The 25,370-nt window shown below is 51.6% G+C and overlaps 1 protein-coding gene across 3 annotated transcripts; it reads right to left on the bottom strand.

The window, feature by feature from the left end:
- Positions 1-3,192: 3,192 nt before the first annotated feature.
- FSD2 (fibronectin type III and SPRY domain containing 2) lies at positions 3,193-25,155 on the bottom strand. Of its 3 annotated transcripts, none has more exons than XM_079764023.1 (15): positions 25,021-25,155; positions 22,374-22,565; positions 20,842-20,969; positions 18,245-18,959; positions 18,007-18,102; positions 16,176-16,406; positions 13,462-13,484; positions 12,473-12,594; positions 11,070-11,225; positions 9,507-9,641; positions 8,712-8,862; positions 7,706-7,839; positions 5,049-5,181; positions 4,416-4,592; positions 3,193-3,689 (listed from the first exon to the last, which is right to left on the bottom strand). In XM_079764023.1, exons 4-15 carry the CDS (start codon positions 18,731-18,733, stop codon positions 3,437-3,439), a joined length of 2,100 nt encoding a protein of 699 aa, XP_079620149.1. In that variant the 5' UTR covers positions 18,734-18,959; positions 20,842-20,969; positions 22,374-22,565; positions 25,021-25,155; the 3' UTR covers positions 3,193-3,436. The 3 variants fall into 3 exon arrangements, with proteins under 3 accessions (XP_079620149.1, XP_079620148.1, XP_079620150.1); XM_079764022.1 differs by having other exon boundaries at positions 20,842-21,014; XM_079764024.1 differs by lacking the exon at positions 20,842-20,969.
- Positions 25,156-25,370: the final 215 nt, after the last annotated feature.

The following is a 25,370-nucleotide window of genomic DNA, read 5'->3' on the forward strand; positions in this document are numbered from 1 at the left end:
TCACGCCTTAACCACTCCCCTGCCAGCCTGATTGATGCCTAACTGCTCCCCTGCCAGCCTGATTGCCCATAACTGCTCTCCCCTGCAGGCCTGGTCTCCCCTAACTGCCCTCTCCTGAAGGCCTGGTCATCCCCAACTGCCCTCCCTTGCAGGTTTGGTCCCTCCCAACTGTCCTTCCCTGCTGCCTTGATCGCCCCCAACTGCCCTCCCTTGCAGGCCTGGTCCCTCCCAACTGCCCTCCCCTGCTGGCCATCCTGTGTCCACATGGGGGCAGCCATCTTGTGTGTTGGAGTGATGGTCAATTTGCATATTACTCTTTTATTAGATAGGATATATTAGCAAAAGACTAAGTGACTGGCCAACCGGCCAGTAGGTATGACACGCACTGACCGCTAGGGGGCAGACGCTGAATGCAGGAGCTGCTGACAGCAACTTTGCAGAGTGCCTGCACTCCAGGACCCCTCGGGGGATGTCGGAGAGCTGGTTTCGCCCGAACCCCGCAGGGCAGGCCGAGGGACCCCACCTGCTAGAGGGACCCCGCTCACTCCTCAGAAGCCCTTTCAGCCGTGGCCCAGTCCAAGGTACAGCTGGCCAGGGAGGGACCACCGGCCACGGGAGGTTGGCTCCAGGGCATGTCCTACCTGTCTTGCCCCACCCCACTGGCCACCTTCTAATTAATTTCCTTTCAATGTGCACGAATCTATGCACCGGGCCACTAGTTGTAATTGTTGACAGCTTGAAGCATCTCTGTGCTTATATGGGCTGTACCTTCCATGTTTTAAGGTAGTGATGTGTGTATGTGTGTGTGTGTGTGTGTGTAAAGGTGAGTTGTTAATTCAGGAATCTGAGCTGCTGTTTATAACAAGAGGCAGAGTTGAGACAGATGAGAGGTGTTCACTGTGTCCGACTCTGAGCGAGCTGGAAAACACGAATGTTTTAGAGTGAGAGATTTTTAAGTTAACACAAAATCTTAAGTAATGAGGTGAGGGGCTGTCGTTCAGAGAGGCATCCATGGGGCACTAAACTGCTTCTGAGAATTGCTTCACAAAAAGAAGCATCTACTCTGCATCTTGACTCATAAGCCTGAAAATGCTGTGTGTGCAGCCCTAACCGGTTTTGCTCAGTGGGTAGAGCGTCGGCCTAACGACTGAAAGGTCCCAGGTTCGATTCCGGTCAAGGGCATGTACTTTGGTTGTGGGCACATCCCCAGTAGGGGGTGTTCAGGAGGCAGCTGATGGATGTTTCTCTCTCATCGATGTTTCTTACTCTCTATCCCTCTCCCTTCCTCTCTGTAAAAAATCAATAAAATATTAAAAAAGAAAAAAAAAAAGAAAATGCTGCGTGTGCAAAGCTTTCAGTAGCAACCGGAAAACCAGGAATGCAGCCAGTGGGGCCGGGCACTGAGGTCAGAGAGCAGCATGAGAGCAGCGAGGCAGGATGCCCCAGAGCCGCTGGCTGGGGACCACTCCTGCCACCAGGCTCAGCTGTGCCCGCTAATGGGCTGATTTTTTTTTAAGAAACTGTGCATTTGCTATATGCCACACATGACCAGGCGCTCTCACATTTGTCACGAAACCTCCCAATCCTATGAGACAAGAATGTATTCTTTTTCTTTGTTTAAAGGGAAACATGCTCCGGAAGAATAAGTGACTTTTCTAGGGCTATAAGGCAAAGGAGCTACAAAGTAGCAGTCACACCTAGGTCTTCATTTCAAATCTGGTTCTTTTTACATTAAGGGACACTCCCGGAGTTAGTTACAACTACTCTGTTTTTTACAGGGATGCACAAATTGGTGAAGCTGACAACTAAAAGTGATCTAATCTCCCACCCCCATAACACCGTGAAAGGACCACATTCACGGGCAGGCAGGCGTCTGTGACACGAGGAGGTGGGGAGTGGAAGTGGTGTTCCGTTTCCCCCAATCTTGCCATCAAGCCACGGGTGCCCTGTTCCTTCACGCTGCCTCCCGTCCAGGTTCCCCATCTGCAGGGCCTTTGTTACATTCTGAAAGAGCCCCACTGTACCTCATATAGAGAACAGAGAGGTGGAAGCGCAGTGATGGCACGAAGAAAATACTCGTTTATTCAACAGGTACTCGGTGTGCACCCCTCTGTGTTAGCCCTTGGGGACTGAGTGATGAACAAGACACACTGTTCCTGCCTTGCTGGGATTAGGCACAGAGGTCATTTCATGATTAGAATGGGTTAAGTGCTATGAAGGAGGAACAGGGTGTGATAAAGAATGTAAGTTTGGCCGAAACCGGTTTGGCTCAGTGGATAGAGCGTCGGCCTGCAGACTGAAAGGTCCCAGGTTCGATTCCGGTCAAGGGCATGTACCTTGGTTGCGGGCACATCCTTAGTAGGGGGCGTGCAGGAGGCAGCTGATCGATGTTTCTCTCTCATCGATGTTTCTAACTCTCTATTCCCTCTCTCTTCCTCTCTGTAAAAAATCAATAAAATATATTAAAAAAAAAAAAAAGAATGTAAGTTTGCCTGGCTAGCATGGCTCAGTGATTGAGTGTTGACCTATGAACCAGGAGGTCACAGTTTGATTCCCGGTCAGGGCCTACACCTGGGTTTCGGGCTCGATCCCCAGTAGGGGTCATACAGGAGGCAGCTCTCATCATTGATGATTCTCTCTCATCATTGATGTTTTTCTATCCTTTTCCTTTCCTCTCTGAAATCAATAAAAATATATATTAAAAAAATAAATAGCCCTGGCTGGTCTAGCTCAATGGACAGTGATGGCCTGCAAACCGAAGAGTCCTGAGTTCGATTCCAGTCAAGGGTACATGCCCAGTTGCAGGCTCGATACCCAGTAGGGGGCGTGCAGGAGGCAGCCAATCAATGATTCTCTCATCATTGATGTTTCTTTCTCTCTCTCCCTATCCCTCTCTGAAATCAATTAAAAAAATATATTTAAACATTAAAATAAATAGTGTAGTTTGGAGAAACTGCATCACAGCGCTGCTAACTACTGGGAAAACAGGAGAGGACACACGGCTTCCAGCTCTCTGTGGACACCTGCCTTCTCAGGTCTGTTCTTGGCTGGCTAATGAAATGTCACGAGTGAGCAGGGGATGCTGCAGCCACTGACACTCCTGCATCTCTCCCCCGACCCCCACGCTCTGTAGGCCTTGGAGACTCAGATACTTTGCATGAACGCAAACAGACCAACACAAGCTGACAAGCTAAAGAACTGCTGAGTTTATTTAGTCTGAGCCCTCACTTTACAGCCAGGCCTGGTCATGACTAACAGCATCACACAGGTCACAGGACAAAACCCAGGGCAGGGAGGCGCGTGCCAGCACACCAGGCTGCCAGGTAACACCACGAGTCCAAGCTGTGCTGGGTGCCTGGTGCTTGAATGCTGAGGCGGGAGTGGCTGAGGGAGGGTGGGTACTGAAGACAGACAGGGAGCGGAGTACCAGCACAGTCTAGTGGAAAGTGACGTGCTTTGGCACTGAAATGCCATTGTGTATCTTTAGACACCCAGGCTTTTCCAGAGAAAAACAGGGGTGCACAAACTGGTGAAGCTGACAACTAAATGTGTACAGATGCTGAGCAATGTCCACGTTGAAAAATGATAATTTTGAATTCTCATAGTCTAACAGAATGCCAATCTTCTTTGGGGAAACTGTGATTCTTATATCTGGAGTCATCTTGTTGTGCAGAAATTCATACTTATGCCTAAAATACATAGAACGAATTTTCAGAAATCCTGTAGATGGGCTGTTTTCAGAACATTTTATGTAGCTTTATTTAAATACTCCTACGATTGTGTTTTGTTTTTTTATGAAAGCCATTTCTACAACTATTCTCTCTATATCTCTTTTCTAAAATTTGTCCTAAGTAACATATATTTTAAACTTTGTTTTTGAGCAACCTCTTAACCTAAGAAACTTACATACAGTATTATAAGCTCACACTGCACCCAAATCTGTACAGACAGAGCACATGTTTTAAAATGCTGAGTTTTGAGGTTCAAAATCCTTTGTAATAAGGAGATTAGAAACAGGGAGTGTCGTGGCCTTTGGTACCCTCTGTGCACAAGTGCTCTAAGGCACCCAATTCTGAAACTCAGAGGGCATCCGGGGGCCTGTCACCAGTCAGTGTGACACGGCTCCAGCTGTGTCCTGTGGGCTTTGAAACCGGCTGAAACCAAGACCAGGCACAGGAACCCCCTAACCCTGCCACCCGCAGACCTCTGAAGAGCTGTGTGCCAACATGCTGGTCCACGCGACTGGGAGGAACACCCAGAATACAACCCAGACGTGTCAGAGGGCTGGAAGCGCGCCCTGAAATGTCTAAGGCTGTTTTATAACTCGCACTGCAGGCCTCACTCCGGGTGTGGAAACCTCTCCCTCTATTCGTCCCAAAGCCAATGCCGGTCTCGGGTGTCCGACTGTGCTTTACCTGGGTGACGCCCACGTGTGCCTCATGCACCAGGACAGGCAGTTAGCTCCCAGGTCTTCCTGCTTAGGGACGTCTTCAAAGGCCACACCCACCGTGTAGTCTGACCGCTCGTCCACCTCCACCTCCCAGTAGTGGCGCCCTCGGACCGGAATCAGGTTTCCCATGACGGCGACGCACCTGCGTGTAGAAAGTGGAAATACATGTGATTTGGGGTGACCCCGGCCTGGCTGGGCAGGTGAGTGACATGACCGTTGGGCCAGCCAGCAGCTGGTCTATACGAGCGGAGGCGGTGTGAGCACCTCACCCGTAAAGCGGACACCCTGAGCTCTCCAGGCTCGCCCGACTGATGCTAGAGGTGGTTTCCTTCTCCCCCGGCCTGACAGCGTGACCCTCATGCCAGGGCTTGGTGGGGTGCCTCCTCCAGGTCCCACAGCCCAGGGCAGGACCTCAGAGGCCACGACAGGCCCCTGCTGCCCCCACCAGCCTCTCCTCACCACCAGGCCCCTAGCCCCTATTTCTGGGATCTCTTTCCCCCTTCAAAGCTGCATCTGTCTTCATCCAGTTTTCCTGAATAACAGCGTAGATTAGGGAGGTTCACAGGACGCTCTAGTGCGCGGTGGAAACGGGACCTACCTGGTAAAGCGGGCGCTGCTGGGGGGCGGCTCCCTGGTGGGGGTCTTCCTCTCGCTCCGGACAGCTGTCAGCCCGTCTTCAGAAATGGCCAGCCAGGGATGGCAGGTCTGCTCATTCAGGCGGAAGTAGCTGCCTGTAGGGGAGCAAACCCAGGTGGGTATCAGCAGCCAGTCACTCCTTTCTCTGCACATCGCCCGCTTAGCTTCCTGAGTGTTACCTCCGCCTGGACCTCACGTGATCACCCGTGTGCCAATGGGGAGGGCAGAGGTGCCTCGTTAGTGCAGTAGGCAGTGTGCCAGTCTCATAATGGGGATGGCAGTGCCCAGGTATTGGGCGGTGACTCAGCTAAGCACTTTGCACGTCTTCTTTCATTCAATTCTCATAATTACCCTTGGAAACAGGTGCTATTACTCCCATTTGTAGATATGAAAACTGAGGCAAAGGTGGCTAAGAAATCAGCTGGCAGATGCTGGTACTCGAGGTTGACCCCCGAGCCCTCGGATTCCGGAGGAGGCTGCGTGTGGACAGGTTCTCACCCACAGGGAGACAGGAATTGGGGGCACTTTTAATGATCAGTTGGACAAAGGTCAGCAAAATTCAACATCCAACTTTCAAATACAACAGTGGGGTTCCCTATAGTCACCCCCAAGTCAGAGTGAAAACGAAGCTCATCAAGAAGGGGTACAGAATAGCCCTAACCGGTTTGGCTCAGTGGATAGAGCGTTGGCCTGCGGACTGAAAGGTCCCAGGTTCAATTCCGGTCAAGGGCATGTACCTTGGTTGCGGGCACATCCCCAGTAGGGGGTGTGCAGGAGGCAGCTGATCGATGTTTCTCTCCCATCGATGTTTCTAACTCTCTATCCCTCTCCCACCCTCTCTGTAAAAAATCAATAAAATATATTTAAAAAAAAAAAAAAGAAGAAGAAGGGGTACAGAATAGATTTCATAGAAAATTATGTAGTAAACACATCCATTATTTAGGAACGTCCTGTACATCTGCCGTGCCTGCGCTGCGGTGGCTCTGGGGGCCCAGCTCTGCACGGGGCACTGGCTGGTGGCTCTTCCCACCCCTCCCAGAGCCAGTCCAGCTCTTTCTCCATCACCGTCTCAGCAGAATTCCTTCCTTCACTTCTCATCCTATCACCTCGCGTCGTCTCCAACCCCAGTTCAAGCGTCGCCAGAAAGCTGTCCAGTTACTTTCACCATTCGATGACGCTGGAAAGTCACCTGCCATCTGAGCTGACCGGCGAGCAGCAGGCAGACGCCCTCCCGGCAGCTGACATGCACGTGGCCTCCCAGCCTGCTCCCCAGCCTCAAACAAGCACCAGTGTGCCCTAGCCAGTGTGGCTCGGTGGATAGAGCGTCGGCCTGCGGACTGAAAGGTCCCAGGTTCGATTCTGGTCAAGGACATGTACCTCGGTTGCGGGCACATCCCCAGTGGGGGGTGTGCAGGAGGCAGCTGATGGATGTTTCTCTCTCATCGATGTTTCTAACTCTCTCTCCCTCTCCCTTCCTCTCTGTAAAAAATTAAATTATATATATAAAGCACCAGTGTTTTTTGCTGATTCCTGTTCTTTCGAATTTTTCACAAACATATTCTTAAAAAAATTATTTGAACACACTAATTCAGAGGCAACTTTATGATCAGAGCTGGCTGTACCTTCCACTCTGCTCTCTTTTACTGAAATAGCCAGAGTTTGACATTTCAAAACACGAACTCCGAGCCAGAAATCCAAAGGGCCCACCAAGCAGGGAGGCCCCAGCACAAGAGAAATGAGAACACGGGGCCCTGAGCCGGCACTGACACCTGGCACCTCAGGCGGCCACTCAACCTGTCTTCCCGTCCACGGAAGGGCTCTAAGTGGGGACTAATCGCAGACCTCTCCTCCTGGCACTGAAGAGGAGGACAGAACGACACAGGGTCCCTCAGTGACAGGTCCCGGTGGAGGGAACACTGACTCCTGAGCCCCGGCTCCCTGCTTCAGCTTCTCACGGGCACATGACCAACCGCCTGAGCTGGACCTGCTCGGGGAGGGATGGCAGGAGGGCAAAGCTCGGCACCCAGAGCCACAGCAGTGAGGGACAGGTGGCGCCCAGAATGTTTCTAATGCTGTCCCTGCTGACTCAAGACTTGGACATGAGACGTGACAATTCGACGACATGATGATGGCAAGTGAGAAGGGGGAGGAGCTGGACTGGGGGATGTGGGCACCCACCAGGGCCAGAGAGGGCCTGGCAGGAGGTGGATGGCCAGGGTTCAGTGGGCCTGAGGGTGGGGAGATGCTTGGGCTGATGGCAGGAGTGGGGGAGATGAACCACAGCGAAGGGTTCCTCCTGGAATTTCATACAGACCCGCCCCGGGGGGGGGGAGGGGTTCAGGCTATGAGACAGGAGGTGTCTGGGCCACCCAGGTCCAGGGTGACAAGAACCTGGAGTTCTAATGCTTGCTCTGGCAAAAACTGCCGTGTGACTCAGGCCTCAGTCTCCCCACCTGCCAAGTGAGGCCGAGGGGCTCTGACCCGCTCTGCGCCCCTCCCAGCCTGGCGTGCCACGTGTTCCCGTCTGTGAGCTGGTGTTTCTTTTCCCGTGAAGTCTCAGCAGCACTGGGTCTGCCACGTGGCCGCTGTGGGTCCCGGAAGGGTGGCGGGGGCACAGACCTGTGGTGTGCACTGTGGCCGGCTCGCTTCTTGCGCTGGGGCCCCCCACGTTGAGGGCGCGCACGTAGATCGTGTAGCTCTGCCGGGGCTGCAGCTGCACCAGGGACTCGCAGGTGGGGATGCCCACCACAGACCTGGGCAAGGAAGCAGAGCCGCATCAACGCGAGCCCACACACTGGGCCTCTCTTTCTTTTTTTCTTTCTTAGTCTCCGTAGAGACCGTCAAAAATTGCCAGTGCCGACGCTATTTCAAGCCGTCATGGCGGGGTATGTGGAAAAGGTTTCAATTAGCAATAACCGTGCCGTGGATAAACCTCATTGGCTACGATACTGCCACAGCGCAAAGCTCAGGCCCCCCTTTCAAACCAGGGAATCCCCGGTTCCCACACAGCCCCCCACCACGGACACCACGTTCTCTGTACACTGCACTCCAATCTGAGCCTGCCTCATGCCGTCCTCCTCTCCCCTTTCCACCCAGCAAGGTGGGTTTTAGCGCCACCTCACACCGAGCCACGCGGCTCCTGGGCGGCCTCCCGGGAGCGTCCTCGCATCCACGGTTCTCAGACCCCAGTCCCTCCCCGCCCTCAGGTCTCGGTTTAAACATCCGCTGGATCCTGAGGCGTCTCCCACCTTCACCCCCATTCCTGTTTCACTCCATTCCTTTCTCATCAGAGACCATTTTATGCATTTGTTTTGTTTCTTGTCTGCTTTCCCCCTAGCTCCTTAAGGGCAGGGCCTGGCACCACCGGGGCCCTTATACTTGTTGAATGAATGAATGGTAGACCTTTGGGCTACCGAAGCAAACCTGAGGTTCAATGACTTATTCACTTAACGTTCACTCATTGTTCACCTTCAGTAAAGCATTCCTGCTACTTCTCACGAACACGAAGCACACCCTGAGGGTCACCGATTCTGACCTCCTCTGCAGCCTCCACACACTGCCTGGGCTGTGCCACCGTGTCAGGGGTGAGGTCTCTCGCGCCCAGCAAATGCCCCTGGGGACTCACTCAGTCACGCCCGCGGCTCCCGGCGTCTCCACCTGGGTCAGCTCCACCGTGTACGAGTCCACGGGATTCAGGTTCCCAGACTCCCAGCAAATCAGCGCAGCCTCCTCACAGCTCCTCACCTCTTTGCTCTTTATAACGGGGGGAGAAGGCGCTAAACGCAAGGAAAGGGAGAGGTGAGCCGCCGTTCTGTTCACACCCAGCCGCTTGGTCCAGAGCACGAACAGCATCACAACCACACTTTCCACAAGACATTCAGGACAATAACATGCAGGACTGTGTGTACCTGCAAACTCCGATGCTGAAACCTCCCCAGCGTGATGGCATGTGGAGTCTTAAGGGGGGGAGGGGTGGTCATGAGGTTGGAGGGGGTTGTTATAGAAGAGAACAAACGAGCTCCTTTGCCCCTTTCCTCACGGAGGACACAGCTGCCTATGGGCCAGGACGGGACCTCCCAGCCCCAGAGTGAGAGGTAAGAGTCTGTGGTTCCTAAGCCGCCGGTCTGTAGTTCTGTGACAGCAGCCGGAACAGACAGACACCAGGGATCCCTCTGGGTGGACCTGGAGTGGAGGAGGGCTGCGAGGTTCAGGCGGCCCTGTGACTGCGAGGAGCAGTGCTTTCTGACCTTTTGAGACCAACTACGAGGAAATGTCCCTGCCGTATCGGGCGTGCGGATTTGGTGTATGAGATAAAAGGGAAAAAATACACAGCTACTCCCGTTTATCCAAAAGAAATCAAGATCCCGCCGCACCAAGGAAGCCGTGACCCGGGTGCCTCGAGGAACAGGGGCTCCGGTACCTGTCATGTACACTGCACACTCGCTGGCGGGGCTGAGACCAGCCCTGTTCTGAGCTGTGACCCGAAACTCATACTGGGTATTTGGCACAAGGTTTGCCACTGAGCAGTATGTCTCTTTGACGGTCACTGTAGACTCTGGAAAGAAAAGAAAAAAGAATTCAACCCTAAAACAGGCCGAGTGATTCCTATTCATTGTGCCCTCCCTCATCACTGCTTAAACCCACTCTTACTTTTCTCAAGAATGCCCCTCCTGCCGAAACCGGTGTGGCTCAGTGGATAGAGCGTCGGCCTATGGACTGAAAGGTCCCAGGTTCGATTCCGGTCAAGGGCATGTACCTTGGTTGCGGGCACATCCCCAGTGGGGGGTGTGCAGGAGGCAGCTGATCGATGTTTCTCTCTCATCGATGTTTCTAACTCTCTCTCCCTCTCCCTTCCTCTCTGTGGAAAAATCAATAAAATATATTTTAAAAAAATAAGAATGCCCCTCCTGTCCCGTCCCTGGGCAGAACCCTCCTCACCTTCAGCACTCGGACCCTCCCCTGCATGGCCTGGCGCAACGACCAGAGCTCTGGGCAGGAGCCTGCGGACCCGATTCTCATCCTGGTGCCACGGTAATTCACGCTGTCTCCATGGACAGCTCATTTCTCTCTGGGTCTCAGTTTCTTTATCCACAAAAAGGACATCTCCGAGTCCCTCTCCCACATTCTCACTCTGCCCCCATGTACGCAGGGCAGTCCCTGCCAGGCTGGCCGATCCGGTTCCTTCAGATGCTTAGCTGGGCCTCCTCTGTTGCCTGACCCTCTCCGCTCAGCAGGACATGGCTTGTCTATTATGGGGGGAGGGTGCAAGGGAGGCAGCTACCCAACCCTCCGCTCACATCAGTCTGTTCCATTTCCCTGGGAAGAGGCTGGATCAAGAGCTGCCCACAGCCCTAGCTGGACAGGGCATCGGCCTGCGGACTGAAGGGTCCCAGGTTCAATTCTGGTCAAGGGCACATGCCCCAGTTGTAAGCTCGATCCCTAGTAGATTCTCTCTCATCATTGATGTTTCTATATCTCTTTCCTTCTCCCTTCCTTTCTGAAATTAATAAAAATATCTATTAAAAAAGAAAAAAGGAAAAGAGGTGCGCACAGTAGAGATCATTCCAGGAGCGGGCTCAACCTGGAATGGGGGTCTGCAGTTTCTCCCACACAGGGCTGCTCCGAGGACAGCCAGCCGCCCTCACAGGCCAGGCCCTGCCAGCCCAGCTGGGCCTCCCCGAGCAGGGGCGTCTCACCTGCACACAGTGTAGCCAGAGCCTTGTCCCAGGACAATGCTGACCGCACCGTGCAGATGCACTCCAGACACCTCAGCCTGGCCTGTGGTCTCCCCAGTCAGGCCCCAATTTGCCTTTAGAGCCCCTTCTACCTGCTCACCTGCCGGCATCACAGCCTCTGGGTAGTTCCCAGATGGCGACCGCTCCAAGGACTGGGTGGGCAGAGCCATCCCATCTCCTCCCCCGACTGCCAGGCAGGCAGGGCCAGGCCTCCGCGGGGCCTCTGACCGCTCCCGGCAGAGCCTCACCTGCGTGGTCCTTCCCAGGCGAGCCGTCCCGCACTGGCCGGTAGGACAGCTGGTAGCTCTCCACGGTGTCATCAGAGTACAAGCTCCAGCAGACACGGACTGAGGAGCCCGTGGCTGAGTTGGGGGCCTGCGGGTTTATCACCGGGGCAGAAGGAGCTAGCAAAGGAGAAGGGAGGAAAAGGAACAGTGATGAGGGGGCTTACGTAGACGGGATGGGGCGGCCCCTTTCACAGGACCACTGATCCCCCAGTGCACCCATGAGCTCAGGAAGTGGACGAGGGAGCCCGGAGTGGACAAGGATGGGAGGCCAAACCTCCGAACCAGGAGCCTGCAGGCCACAGCCGGCGTGTCCCCTCCTGCCTGGACAAACCTGCACAAGCCCGGGGAGGAGGGGTCGTGACAGGGACTCAGGCTGGCGTATGGTTTGCGAGTCCTGCCCTACGTATGGCCCTCTCCCCCTTCCACACCACCCGGAGGGGCAGGACAGCAGACTCAGCACTGCTGCCCCAGTGAGTGTAAGAATGGCCCCCGAGATTCATGCCTGAGGACCTGAATTCTGGTTTCTGGTGGCAGAAAAACCTAGAAACATCCAACATCCAACAGCTGACAATTGAAGAAACACGGTTTTAAAAATGATGTTGCAGAAAAATGTATCACTTATCACTGAGAGAGATTATGCCCCGTAATTATTTTGCTAAGAAAAGCAGATTACAAAGCAGAATGACTCCATTTTGATCTTTAAAAAATCTGCGTAAAAAACACACCTAAAAGGAGATATACAATATTGTTCACAAGGTTGCTGGTGTTGGTAAGGAGGGAAGATGAGCCATCAAAAAAGCTGAGTTCTAGTATTAGTCTCAGAAGTGATTACAAGTAATAGTAAGAGAGCACCATGTGACATGCTGTACATATAGTACCTCATTTAATTCTCACCGTCCCCACGAGACATCATCACGCCCATTTTACAGATGCGGAAACCAAGGCTCAGAGTGGTTAGGTAAGTTGTCTAAGGGTTACACAGCTAGGAAGTGGCAAGCTTGGGATTCTTGCCCACTCCATAGGATTCCAAAGCTCATCTCGTAACCTCTATGCTGGTGACGGAAATAAAATGCAGGCTCCTTGTTTGGTGAAGGTGTCGATGAAGTGGGGCAAGCTATGAATGGAAATTACTTTGAGGCTTCCCCAGCCAGGTGCTGGCACCCCGGAGAGTGAGGGCGGGCACTTACCTGGGGCGGTCAGCCTCTGTTCTCACCCTTACAAGCCATGAAGACAGAAACATGAAGCTGGGGGGCGGGGGAAAATACTTTTCTAAATCTTCGTGTTATTTCGAGCCATCCACGTTTCTACCTCAACGCTCAGAGAAACCTGATGTGCTGTGACGCCCGCCTGGGGGCGATGGGCACCTGGGATGGTGTTGATGGAGCCCAGCAGCTGCTCCACGTCAGAGAAGTCCAAGGTCTGGTCCTCCAGGGCGGGCTGTGCGGAGATTTCCACGTCCGTTTTTGTTTCCAGGAATTTCCTGAGTCTGTTGGTGTTAAAAGACATGCTAATAAGAGGGGAGAGGCATCCTCCTCCGTGTCTCTTCAGTGTGCTGGGCCACGAGTAACACACGAAGAGGGTTTGCTGCTTTGATGGCTGACCTAGCAGGGCACCAACGGGGATGGGTGGGTCTGGTCTGCGCATGAGGGCAAAGGAGAGGGGAGACATGCATTAAGCCACAGATCCACACCCTCTGAAGACCCCTCCGGTGCTGACCTGGGAGCCCCCTCCCCACACCACCCCAGGCCCCAGATGTACACACGCCCTGGGGATTCCTCTCCACAGGCCACATGCCCTCAGCTTGCCCACCGTGCGCTGGGGCTCTGCGTCTTCTTTACACCTGCTTCCTGGCAGTCACAGGCTTTGAGTGCCAGGGGCAGAATTGAAACCAGATCTGTCTTTTGCCTGTACTCATGCTACTAACTCTTACACTATTAAGCTTTACCGTTCATGTTGTTTTTAAGACACTGCCTCATTGAACTCCCACAAAACAACCTGTATAAGGAAGGTGGGTCCTAGAGTGGTCGGACACCCCAGGTCACGGGGGAGCAGGAGTGAACGCCTGTCTGACTCTATGATGACTGTGCTTTCTGCAGCGCACGGTCTGGGTCCTGACACAGCTGGGGACACTCTGAATCTCAGCTCCTCCAGGGTTTGCTGGCTGGGCCTCACCACACACTCCCTTCCAGCCCTGAGAGTCTGAGATTCGGTACCAGAGGGCCCTTGTCACCCCACACCGTTGTTCTGAAGCCAGTGCTATTATTTAATCTTAGGGGTTCACACAAAAGCTGAGACTGGGAGCATACAAACAAGGAACAGAAGAAAAAAATACATATGAGAACAAAAGCATTACCTGTCAGCCATAGCCACAGCATCCTGAAAAGGAGGAGAAAAGAAGACAATATAAATATATTAAAAAACCTGGAAATTAGCCCTGGCCGGTTTGGCTCGGTAGATAGAGCGTCAGCCTGTGGACTGAAGGGTCCCAGGTTTGATTCCAGTCAAGGGCATGTACCTTGGTTGCGGGCACATCCCCAGTGGGGGGGGGGGGGGGGGTGTGCAGGAGGCAGCTGATTGATGTTTCTCTCTCATCGATGTTTCTAACTCTCTATCCCTCTCCCTTCCTCTCTGTAAAAAAATCAATAAAGATATATTAAAAACAAAATAAAACATACACACACTTGGAAATTAGTAAAAAGAAAAAAACCAGCCACATCCCACGCTCTAACAGTCGCTCTAACGCAGCCTGTGTAGTTTCTCCCACACGACCTTTTCACGTTAACGTTACGCAAGCACTTTCCATGCTATGAATGGTCTCTGGACCATTGATTTGAAGACTTCATACCGGTTCACTGAATGGGAACTGCATCATTGATCTCACCGTTCTACTCTGGGACATTCTGGTTGTCTCCCATTTCTCTCCATCGTAAATAGCAGCGGGAAGGACTGCCTCACGTGTCTCTCTCTCCACCTTCTGGATTATGTCTCGAGATGCAGGGGATTGTGGGGCGAGGGACCGCTGGTTCGGGTCTGAGCACCGAGGGCTCTAGAGGTGCCTTCCAACCAGCTTTCCAGCTGGTCACAGGGCCCTCGCTGCAAGCATGGCTGGGAGGAGGCGCTGCTGGGCTTTGAGGGACCACGATGGGCTCGGTCAGCGTGGAGTCCACTTGTGACCAACAGGAAGCTCCAGAGGCCGAAGGCCCCTCCCCCACATCCAGGACACAACTGTCCCAGATTCCTGTGGGGCCGTGCGAAGAAAGGGGACCAACTCTGACTGAGAGGAAATTCCCACAGCCCAGCTGCATGAGGGCGTGGCATCAGATTTAGATTTCAAGGAAATTAAGAAATGGATTTTTATTTTTTTTTTTGGCACTTCTGAGTTCATGAGTTAAGATTTATTTATAACTAGAGGCCTGGTGCACAAAATTCATGCACGGGGGTGTGTGTCCCTCAGCCCAGCCTGCACCCTCTCCAATCTGGGACCCCTCGAGGGATGTCCGAATGCCCTACCGGGATCGGGCCTAAACGGGCATTCGGACATCCCTCTCACAATCCAGGACTGCTGGCTCCCAACTGCTCGCCTGCCTGCCTTCCTGATTGCCCCTAACCGCTTCTGCCTGCCAGCCTGATCACCCCCTAACCACTCCCCTGCCAGCCTGATTGATGCCTAACTGCTCCCCTGCCAGCCTGTTTGCCCCTAACTGCCCTCCCCTGCAGGCCTGGTCCCCCCAACTGCTGACCCTGCAGGCCTGGGTCCCTCCCAACTGCCCTTCCCTGCAGGCCTGGTTGCCCCCAACTTCCCTCCTCTGCCGGCTTGGTCACCCCTAACTACCCTCCCCTGCAGGCTTGATCGCCCCCAACTGCCCTCCCTTGCAGGCCTGGTCCCTCCCAACTGCCCTCCCCTGCTGGCCTGATCGCCCACAACTGCCCTCCCTTGCAGGCCTGGTCCCTCCCAACTGCCCTCCCCTGCTGGCCATCTTGTGGTGGCCATCTTGTGTCCACATGGGGGCAGCCATCTTTGACCACATGGGGCAGCCATCTTGTGTTGGAGTGATGGTCAATTTGCACATTACTCTTTTATTAGATAGGATTGCTACACTTGTGACCGGGACACTGGAGGTGACTTTTTTATTATTTTGTTTTGTTTTGTTAATCCTTACCGGAGGATATTTTTCCATTGATTTTTTAAAAATGTTAAACTTTAATTAACAAATGTGAATAATGCTGTACACATAGATCTGGGGGCTTAGTAGCTTCATAACATTTTTTGTTTGTTTATCCTCACCTGAGGATATTTTTCCATTGATCATTTAGAGAGAGTGGGCGAGAGGGAAAGACAGAAACATCGATGTGAGAGAAACACATCGATTGGTTGCCTCCTGCATGCCCCCAACCAGGGCCCGGGCCGGGGAGGAGCCTGCAACCAAGGCACGTGCCCTTGACCAGAATTGTACCCCGTCCGCAGGCCGACACTCTACCCCAGGGGTCCTCAAACTTTTTAAACAGGGGGCCAGTTCCCTGTCCCTCAGACCGTTGGAGGACCGGACTATAGTTTAAAAAAAACTATGAACAAATTCCTATGAACACTGCACATATCTTATTTTGAAGTAAAAAAACAAAATGGCAAAAACACCCGCATGTGGCCCACGGGCCGTAGTTTGAGGACGCCTGGTCTACCCACTGAGCCAAACCAGCTAGGGCTGGAGGTGACTTTTTAGAACCTGACAGCCTTCTTCCCAGAGCTCCAAAAGATGAGCAGGAAACTCAGAGGACTGTTCTGGCTCAGCCCAAGGAAGAGGAGGTGGGGGACAGGTCTCTAGGCAGCCAGGACAGAGGAACAGGGGCTCTGGTGTCACCTGAGCAACGGTGGAGGGATGGGGACAGCTGCGGGTGAGCCCCCCTGGCCCCTCGCGGGTGACAACCCCCTGCCACGAACGGCCAGAGCAATCAAATGGGTGCTGACCGTAAACGTCGATTCCAACACCTCCAGCAGAGAGGGGACCATCGAACCTACTCCCGCCGTAACGGTCATGTCAGCGCATCATTTCATCCCGCTTCCCGACTGACCTTTATGAAGTCGACCTTCTCTTCATGACAGATCTCCTCTACTGTTTCCATCAGTTCCTTACAGGTGTCCAGGTTTTCTCCGCAGCTGACCAGCTGTCCATACAAGGCTTCCAGCTTCTCTTTCTTTTTCTCCCCTAGAGCTTGTATTTTTTCTTCGTATTTCTGAGCAAGTGTTTCCAAGATCTCGTTGTAGTGGGACTCAAAGTTCTGTTCTTGTCTGCCAAAATTCTCCTGCAGCACAGTGGACCTCGTCATCATTTCGGTGCATGAGGTGTGCCAGCCCGTCATTTGGGGCATAAACACGTATCTACCCAGAGGTGTTTTCGTCCCACCCCGCCATCTTCTCTCTTGCCAGGATGCTGGGGTGGATGCAGGGGGAGCTGGGACCAGGAGTCTCCAGCTAGAACCCCAGGGATAATCCTAACAACAAAAGCACTGCTTTCTCTACTGCAGCATTTTGCCATCCTCCTCCTCACTCTCAAACCCCCCACGCTTTCCCCACCTCCTATCACCATGACAACCAACCAAGGCCATTGATCATCAGTGCCGAGTCAGCCTGCCACGGGAACCTGGGACCTCAACAAGGAGATGTTTGCCTTGGGACATTCCCACCTGAGCTCTGGACATCTCATTACCCTCACCTCCACCCTCTGGTGCCTGGATTATATTGGATCTTCCTGTCAATCAAGAGAAGGATGAAGGGGAGGGGCAATAAGGGTTGTGGCCAGATGGTGCTGCCTGACAGATGAGGAAAAGGCAGGAAGGCGAGGGAGCGTCAGGACAGAACTTATCCTGGAGCACAATGGGTGAGAAATACTGGTCAGAGCACACCAACCCCTCGTCCCCAGGAGAGATGTGCGGCTTCTGACTGATGCCATCCTCATCAGATAACGGGACACTTCCAAAGAAGAGGATCACTCATTCAGGGGTTGTTTATTGGGCCCCTACTATGTGTATAAGACTTGCTCCGAGTGGCAGGAGAGAGGGAAAAGCAGCAGAGGCCTCCCCGGTGCTGAATGTGAAGGGAAGAGATGAGTCCTCGGAGGTGCAGACACGCTGATCTGAGAGTGAGCTAGCCGTTCAGAGTGCAGGGAGTTTTGTCCCTCTCACTGGACTCTTACCCTTCCCACCACCACCCTGTGCTTATAAGGGGAAGGACTTGCCCCTTCTCTGTACCTTCCCTAGGGCTTTGGTGCGATAGCTCTCCTCCCTTTTAAGATTAGGGGTGAAGGGGGTCTAACTTTAAAGAGATGGACCTGGGGCTTAGTTAACTCATACAAGGTTCTCCTGTTGGTTCCGTCTGAGGTGCATTAACGAAGTCGAGCATCCACATGGAGGGAGGGGAGAAGGGAAGCCCCAGGTCCTCAGTCCTGGTCTACTCATCAGGATGGCACCCCAGATGGTACCCATACTACGTACCTACAGGCACACCCAGGGCTCCGAGTGAGTGAGTGGGGACAGACACGGAAACTTACTGATCTTAGGAGAAATGGGTAACAGCTGAAAAAAGGAACACTAATCAATGACAGGATGGGGGTCTGCAAAACCCTGTCAAAGTGGGCCCATGCAAGAGTCCTGCCTTGTAGTCAAACTGGAGCTAGAAAGAGGCAAGCCTCCCCACCGAGCGCTTCTATTTCTGCAGGGGTGCTGCCAGCTCATCGCCTCCATGAGGTGTATGCCCAGGCTGCTGCGGGAAGGCAGGGGGAAGGGCAAAAGGGACACCACACGCTCTCAGGATACGCATTCTCCACCTCATACCGGACACCACTGCTGCCCAGATGGTGCTGGACGAAGCAGCGTGGGTCTGACGGGCTCGGCTGCGTGCGCTTACCTCCACCGTGATGAAAACCTCCTCGAGGTGACTGGCAAAGTTCTCCATCTCAATAATCTGCTTTTCCAGCCTGTACATGTTTCTGTGGATTTCATCCTATCCAAACAGAGGATCGCAAGACGTTAATGCTACACCCTTCCTCTCCCCTTGGGCAGAAGGCACCTGAGGTTTACTCCCTGCCCGATTACCTGAGCAGATGCAGTGTAAAGAGGAAGAAGAACCAGCGAGAGCCGCTTACCTTGGCACTTTCCAGTGCTTTATTGAGTGGGGTCACCTCGTGCCCTTGGTGTTCATCCAGAACCGTCTCCAGCGCTCTTATTGGAGTTTTGCACGTGACGCAGAAGACGTCAGGAGCTTCCTCCTCGTCCTCCTCCTCTGGGATGACGTAGCACTCGTACTCCTCGCTGGCCCGGCCGTGCGTGTACCTGTAGGCCTCCCGCAGGTCCTGGCACTGGCCCTCGGAGCCCCAGCCTCCGAAGCCCAGGTCTTCAGCCTCCGCTGCCTCTCCGCTAAGTCTCCAGTCTCTCTGCTCCACGGCGGGTTCTCTCCCCGCCACCATGTAAGCAGGATATTCCGAAACCTCTATCCTGGGCATGTTCTCGTTAACAAACTCGTCCCCTAATTCATCATCATCTTCGAGTCCATATAAATGGACAAGTTCATCCACTTCCTCTTCGAGGTCTCTTGGAGACGTACCTCTCGCTGCCCCTCTCGTCTCACTGGTCATTGCAGCTTGGATGACGTCTCACCCGACTGTGTTCTTCTGGGAAGATCTAGAGTCTGTCTCCAGAGTCATACGAACCGATGGGATCCGAGCGGAAGCTCCTGGGGCGGAAGACCTGTCCCGTTCTGGCCCCTCCCCGGCTTCCTCCACCGTTGCCCTGGCAACCCTGGGCAGCACCTCTGAACGACAAGGATCCTTCCTGGGCCGGGAGTAGTGGATACCCTGGGTCCTGGAACACAGCAAGAGGGAAAACACTCGTTTCTGAGAAGATCAGCGCAGGAGGTGGTCATTAGATCGGGCTCATCTCATTCCCAATTTGTAAAAATCATCTCAACAGCTCAGTTGTGGATTTACTTTGAGCCATCTGGAGGACTTCTGAATAATGTACATGTTGTAAGGATGTGCACAAGCAAAACATGTTTGAAGACCATTGATCCATGCACACAGAAAGAATGACCCCTTTTGTTGAGAGAAGCAGGCTTTTTCCCCTTTAACTGAATGTCACAAACAGGTATAGCTGATGTGCAGATGTTGGCCTAAATTTCCATCCACCATATTTGTTGTACGATGGTAACTAACCCGCACCAATATTTTATCAACAACATATTCCTACATAAAACTAGGAATTATGTGAGCTGCTTATCTTATTCCCTAATATTTTTTAAAAGTTGACTTTATTGAAATATAATTTACATGCCATCAAATTTACCTGTTTTAAGTGCACACAGTTCAGTATCTTTTAGTAAATACCCCCAAGTTATGTAACCATTATCACAATCCAGCTCCTATGGCCTCCTTTTAAAATACTGTGGTAAACCCAATGGTTTAAAAACAAACAACAAACTAGCCCTAACCGGTTTGGCTCAGTGGATAGAGCATCAGCCTGCGGACTCAAGGATCCCAGGTTCGATTCTAGTCAAGGGCATGTACCTTGGTTGCAGGCACATCCCCAGTGGGGTGTGTGCAAGAGGCAGCTGAATCAATGTTTCTCTCTCATCGATGTTTCTAACTCTCTATCCCTCTCCTTTCCTCTCTGTAAAAAATCAATAAAATATATTTAAAAAACAAAAAAAACAAACTAATATTATTAAACCACTCCAACATGACATAGATGAAATAGGTTTCGGAGGAAAATAACAAAAGCAAAAATAATTTTTAAGATACAGTTTAGCACTTTCTCCCCCTAGCCGTAACTTTGATGACCAAATAGCTTCTTAGCTAAATATTCAGAAAAAGGAAAAAAGGGAGGAAAAGGGACATTAATAATAAAATGGCATTTTATAAACGGCGATACTGAGGCTTAGAGAAATGAAGTAATAAATCACAGTCTACAATGAATATATTGGCTAGATAGCTTCTACTCTATGTCATAAGCTACAGTTAAAAATAAAAAGACTTTTGCAAGTCTTCTATGGAAGGTGTGTCCCTCTGCTTTAATTAGAAAAGTCCCCCCAAAAAATGTTTTTGTTTTTTTTTTACTTTTTATGGGTCATGGGTGCCTCTGAGAATCCACTGAAAGCTGTGAATTCTCTCCCCAGAACTGAGCCCATCAGGGCACAAACAGTTTTGCTATCTTTTTAGAAGCTCAGCCATGTAGCCCGGAGCAATTCCCGAACCACAGCTACAGAAACCTGCTCCAGAGTGTCGGCTGCACTGTGACACAAAATGGTTCAAATCAGCTTTCCAGGCGCAGTCCGAGCCCACATCTTCCCCTGGGAGGAGGGGGCATGCATAACCGTGAGACATGATGACAGTGCTTTTTTTCAGTAGTTGAACCAGAGCGTGGAATTGCGCTTTGTCAGCATGTACACGCGGGGTTCCAAACTGTTCTAGCAAGCAGACCCCTGCACTAAAAATACCCCAAGACACCTGGCAAGAATCCCCAGCATCAGAGCTTCACGGCCCGTCCCCACCCCACGTTCAGTGGAGGCGGATCCCTGCCACAAGAAGGCACAGAAAGCATTCACCCCTCATTGCAGTTTACACGTCTGCAATACCCAACACTCTCTCTTCCCACAAAAAAGGAAATACATTGCATTCACATTGTGGCCTTAAATTAGTGGGTTGCAATAATACGATTAGCATTAGACTATCACCATCCCAAAACTTGCCTGTTGATTTAAGGGTCCATGAACTCTTCATTTAACGCTGAGGCCGTGGGTAACTGCGGTTCAGCAGGGTTTCCCTCCCGGTGACCTCTGCGTGCCCGTGGGCTGCCCCGGCCTGTTACACCAGGGCTCTGCAAGGGGGCAGCGAAGGCGACAGAAACACCAGCTGGCTCCGGCTGCAAATAGCAACCGGCCCGCTATGAGTGAAAGCCCAAATATAGACCTGCCCAGGCTGTCCTGCCACTTCTGCTCAAGTGTCACCAAGAGAGGTCACATGTTGACCCGAGTTACTTCTATCTGTGGGGATTGGAGTCCTGGGGTTCCACCCAGGGACTCAGGTGGCTGTTCATGTGCAGAGGGCTGGGGCAGGAGGGCGGCCTCAGCCACGCAGAGGACTGCTGAGACCCTCATGCTTTGCACCGTCCACCTGGGCTGAGGATCTTTTTCCAAAGTGTTTTGAACAAGCACGGCTCTAAAGGCAATCAAACGCAACTTAATTTTTCCTCCCACTATTCCTTTAACATCTAGTCAGGGTGTGATCTGTTCCCCACTCTGGATAAAAATCCAGCAGACTCATGATTTTCTGCTCCCTCTTAGGTCACACACCGTCCGGGGGGGCGGGCGGGGGGGGAGGCCTAGTCTCCATTCAGTAGTTAAATGTACAATTCAATACATTGATCAGTCACACTGAGCTCGGCCGGTGTGGCTCAGTGAGGTCAACCTAGGAACCAAGAAGTCATGGTTCGATTCCCGGTCAGGGCACATGCCTGGGTTATGGGCTCCATCCCCAGTAGGGAGTGTGCAGGAGGCAGCCGATCCATGATTCTCTCATCATTGATGTTTCTCTCTCTCTCCCTCTCCCTTCCTCTCTGAAATCAATAAAAAAATAAATATATTTTGCCGAAACTGGTTTGGCTCAGTGGATAGAGCGTCGGCCTGCGGACTGAAGGGTCCCAGGTTCAATTCTGATCAAGGGCATGTACCTTGGTTGCGGGCACATCCCTGGTGGGGGGTGTGCAGGAGGCAGCTGATCGATGTTTCTCTCTCATCGATGTTTCTAACTCTCTCTCTCTCTCTCCCTTCCTCTCTGTAAAAAATCAATAAAATATATATTTAAAATAAATAAATAAATATATTTTTAAAAATCACAAGAGTTTAGCCAGCATCGAAATCTCCCTCCCCCGGGTGGCGTCTCTAGCTGTAAGTCTGCCCTGGGAAAGGAGGGATGGGGTGGCCTCTTCTCCCACGCCTCCTCGCTGAGCTGCTGGTGTGGAGGCCAGGGCAGAGGTGCTAAGGTGATCAGACAGCTCCTATTTGAGCAGGTGCAGCCGCAGGCTCTGGGGGGCTGGCAGATGCTTAGAGCTCTCAATCTTCCCCTTTCCCTCGGAGCAGCTGTATTTCTCTGGAGTTTCCCACCATGGACCCCTTTCCCCTGAAGCTCCCACAACCAGGCTGAGAAACCCTCCGTACCAGGAGGTGCCTGGCGGTCCTCCCCTAAGCCCTTGTGGGCCACCTCTCACATGAGGTCCGCTCACCCATGCAGCTGGTTCTCTTAGGCAGGACCGAGGTGACTCTTTGCTGGCTCTGGCTTCCCGCCGGCCCGCGTCTGGATCTCGGGAAGTAGGGCCCCATCCTTGGTCCCGGCAAACTCTGGGAAGCCGATGTCCCGGTGCAGCCGCCTCCCCTGGTTCTGCCAATCCTCCAGCCTCCGGCCGCCACTGGCCCACCTGCAGGAAAGACAGTGAGCTCTCTGAGGGGGTCCTTTGAGGTCAAGGGTGGGACTGAGCTTAGGGGTCAAGGATGGAACTTCCGCCCAGCTGGTGTGGCTCAGTGGTTGAGCAGCGACCGATGAACCAGGAGGTCACAGTTCCATTCCGGGCTTAATCCCCAGTAGGAGGCATGCAGGAGGCAGATGATGAATGATTCACTCTCATCATTGATGTTTCTATCTCTCGCTCCCTCTCCTTTCTTCTCTGAAATCAATAAAAAAAATATATTTCTTAAAAAGGGTGGGACTTCCAACTCTCCCCCCAAGCCCAGTAACAGCTCTTTCCAGAGAAATTGCTCCACCAGTCTCTTGACTCTTTTTAAAAAAATACATTTTATTGATTTTTTTACAGAGATGAAGGGAGAGAGAGAGATAGAAACATCAATGAGAGAGAAACATTGATCAGCTGCCTCCTGCACACCTCCTACTGGGGATGTGCCCGCAACCAAGGTACATGCCCTTGACCAGAATCGAACCCAGGACCCTTCAGTCCACAGGCTGACGCTCTATCCACTGAGCCAAACCGGTTTCGGCAAGTCTCTTGACTCTTGATCCTGTTTTCGATTGACTAAGAGCATTAATCAGGTTCTGGACCATTTCCTTTCAAAGTCTGCAAATGGTGATTTGATCTCAGAATTTTACACCTACTGCTTTTTGGGACCTTAATAAAAAGTCTCACTTAAACAATACCATTACTGCAGGGTATCTATCATATAAGAATTTAGAAGCAAAATAAAATATCAAAAGCAAAGAAAAAATTTAAATTAAAACTGTGCAAAGCTGTCTGTACAAGAATGTTCATTACAGAACTGTCTATTGGCAGAAAATTCAAAATAAATCTGTTTATTATGGGGAATTCATTAAATAAGTCACATTAGTCAATTCAATGTTGGCAAGTATTAAGAATAACAATGTAGATGCCAGTTTTTAAAATATATTTTTTTATTGATTTCAGAGAGGAAGGGAGAGGGAGAGAGAATGGAAACATCAGTGATGAGAGAGAATCATTGATTGACTGCCTCTTGCATGCCCCAGACTGGGGATCGAGCCCGCAACACAGGCCTGTGCCCTGAATGGGACTCAAATTGTGACCTCCAAGTTCATAGGTCAACGCTCAACCATGCCGGCCAGGCAGATACCAATATTTTTAAATGTGGAAAATGCCCACAGTATGTTTCTAAGTAGAAAAAGAGTATGCGAAATATAATTACAGTATAATCATGAATATAGTATGTATGTATAAATTCATACACACATAAAATGAGAGGTTTATTTCTTTTGAACTATTTTGCTTTTTTATAGCTTTGATAGTGTCTATTTCATAGTAAATATTTGTACCTTGTGTTAAGTTTTTAAAATCTTTTTAAATTGTAAAATAACATGGTATTTGGCTTATAAAAAAGTAAATACTGCCCTAACTGGTTTGGCTCAGTGGATAGAGCGTCGGCCTGCGAACTGAAAGGTCCCAGGTTCGATTCCGGTCAAGGGCATGTACCTTGGTTGTGGGCACATCCCCAGTGGGGGGTGTGCAGGAGGCAGCTGATCGATGTTTCTCTCTCATCGATGTTTCTAACTCTCTATCCCTCTCCCTTCCTCTCTGTAAAAAAATCAATAAAATATATATATTTTTAAAAACGTAACTACTACAAAAGAATCATAAAGTGAGTATAAACTAGTCCGTCCTGGTAACAACAATTATTAGGTTTGGTATTTTCCCAAATTATTTTTCTAAGACTATACAAACTTATCCCCCTCTCTCACACACACAAAGTAGAACTTTTATAATTAGAAAGTCGGCTAGTTTCATTTTGAAAAAGCCAATGAAGAGCCCTAGCTCGTTTGGTTCAGTGGATAGAGGGTCAGCCTGCGGACTGAAAGGTCCTGGATTAGATTCCAGTCAAGGGCACATGCCCGGGGTGGTGGGCTCGATCCCCAGTAGGGGACATGCAGGAGGCAGCTGATCCATGATTCTCTCTCATCATGGATGTTTCTATCTCTTTCTCCCTCTCCATTCCTCTCTGAAATTAAAAAAAAAAAAGTGGAAGGTTATCTTTTTATTTATTTATTAAATATATTTTTATTGATTTCAGAGAGGAAAGGAGAGGGATGGAGGAAGAGAAGAGAAAGAGAGAGAGAGAGAGAGACATCAATGAGAGTCATTGATCAGCTGCCTCCTGCACGCCCCACACTGGGGATCCTGCCCAAAAACCCGGGCATGTGCCCTGACCTGGAATCAAACCGGGACCTCCTGGTTCCTAGGTCGATGCTCAACCCCCGAGCCAAGCCGGCTGGGCAAGGTTATCTTTTTAGATGCCCCCTCTGCCCCACCCCAAAACAGGTACACAGCACACCCTCCCTACCTAATAGCCTGTTGAATTGATAACAATAAACCTGTGGCTCAATAAATAACTCACGTTTAATTTAACGCTTGGTCTCTCCAGGAAGTCTGCAACCTTTCTTGAGAGCAGGAACCATCAATTCACTGAAACCCCGACGCAAAAAAAAGACGGGCTCCGCTGGGGCCCGGTTTTCAAAGGTTCACAGTAAGTAACAAGCTCACTTTTGACAGATTCCTTTCCCATGACGTCAGTGTGTACAAAGGTGGGGAAGGTGAGGCCAGCCGGGAATTCCCCGGCTCCGGACGAGGTTGCGTCACAGACGGACTCCCAGAGCCTGGCCTTCTCATTGGCTGTCGCGGGCCCGCCCACTGGGGGAATCGGCCAATCCCGGACGCCGCTGGAAGCCTCCCAGCCGCACACAGCCA

Source organism: Cnephaeus nilssonii, assembly GCF_951640355.1.
Source record: "Cnephaeus nilssonii genome assembly, chromosome: 24".
Lineage (NCBI taxonomy): Eukaryota > Metazoa > Chordata > Mammalia > Chiroptera > Vespertilionidae > Cnephaeus > Cnephaeus nilssonii.

Bases quoted from the DNA above. Each gene is read 5' to 3' on its own strand.
- FSD2 (XM_079764024.1), bottom strand. From the start codon at position 18,733: ATGACCAGTGAGACGAGAGGGGCAGCGAGAGGTACGTCTCCAAGAGAC. The intron at 7,840-8,711 runs GTGAGTCCCCAG...TTCCTTGCCCAG, and splicing joins GGAGCCGCGGGCGTGACTGA to GTCTGTGGTGGGCATCCCCA. The intron at 3,690-4,415 runs GTAAAGCACAGT...TATGTATTTTAG, and splicing joins CACACGTGGGCGTCACCCAG to GCATAAGTATGAATTTCTGC.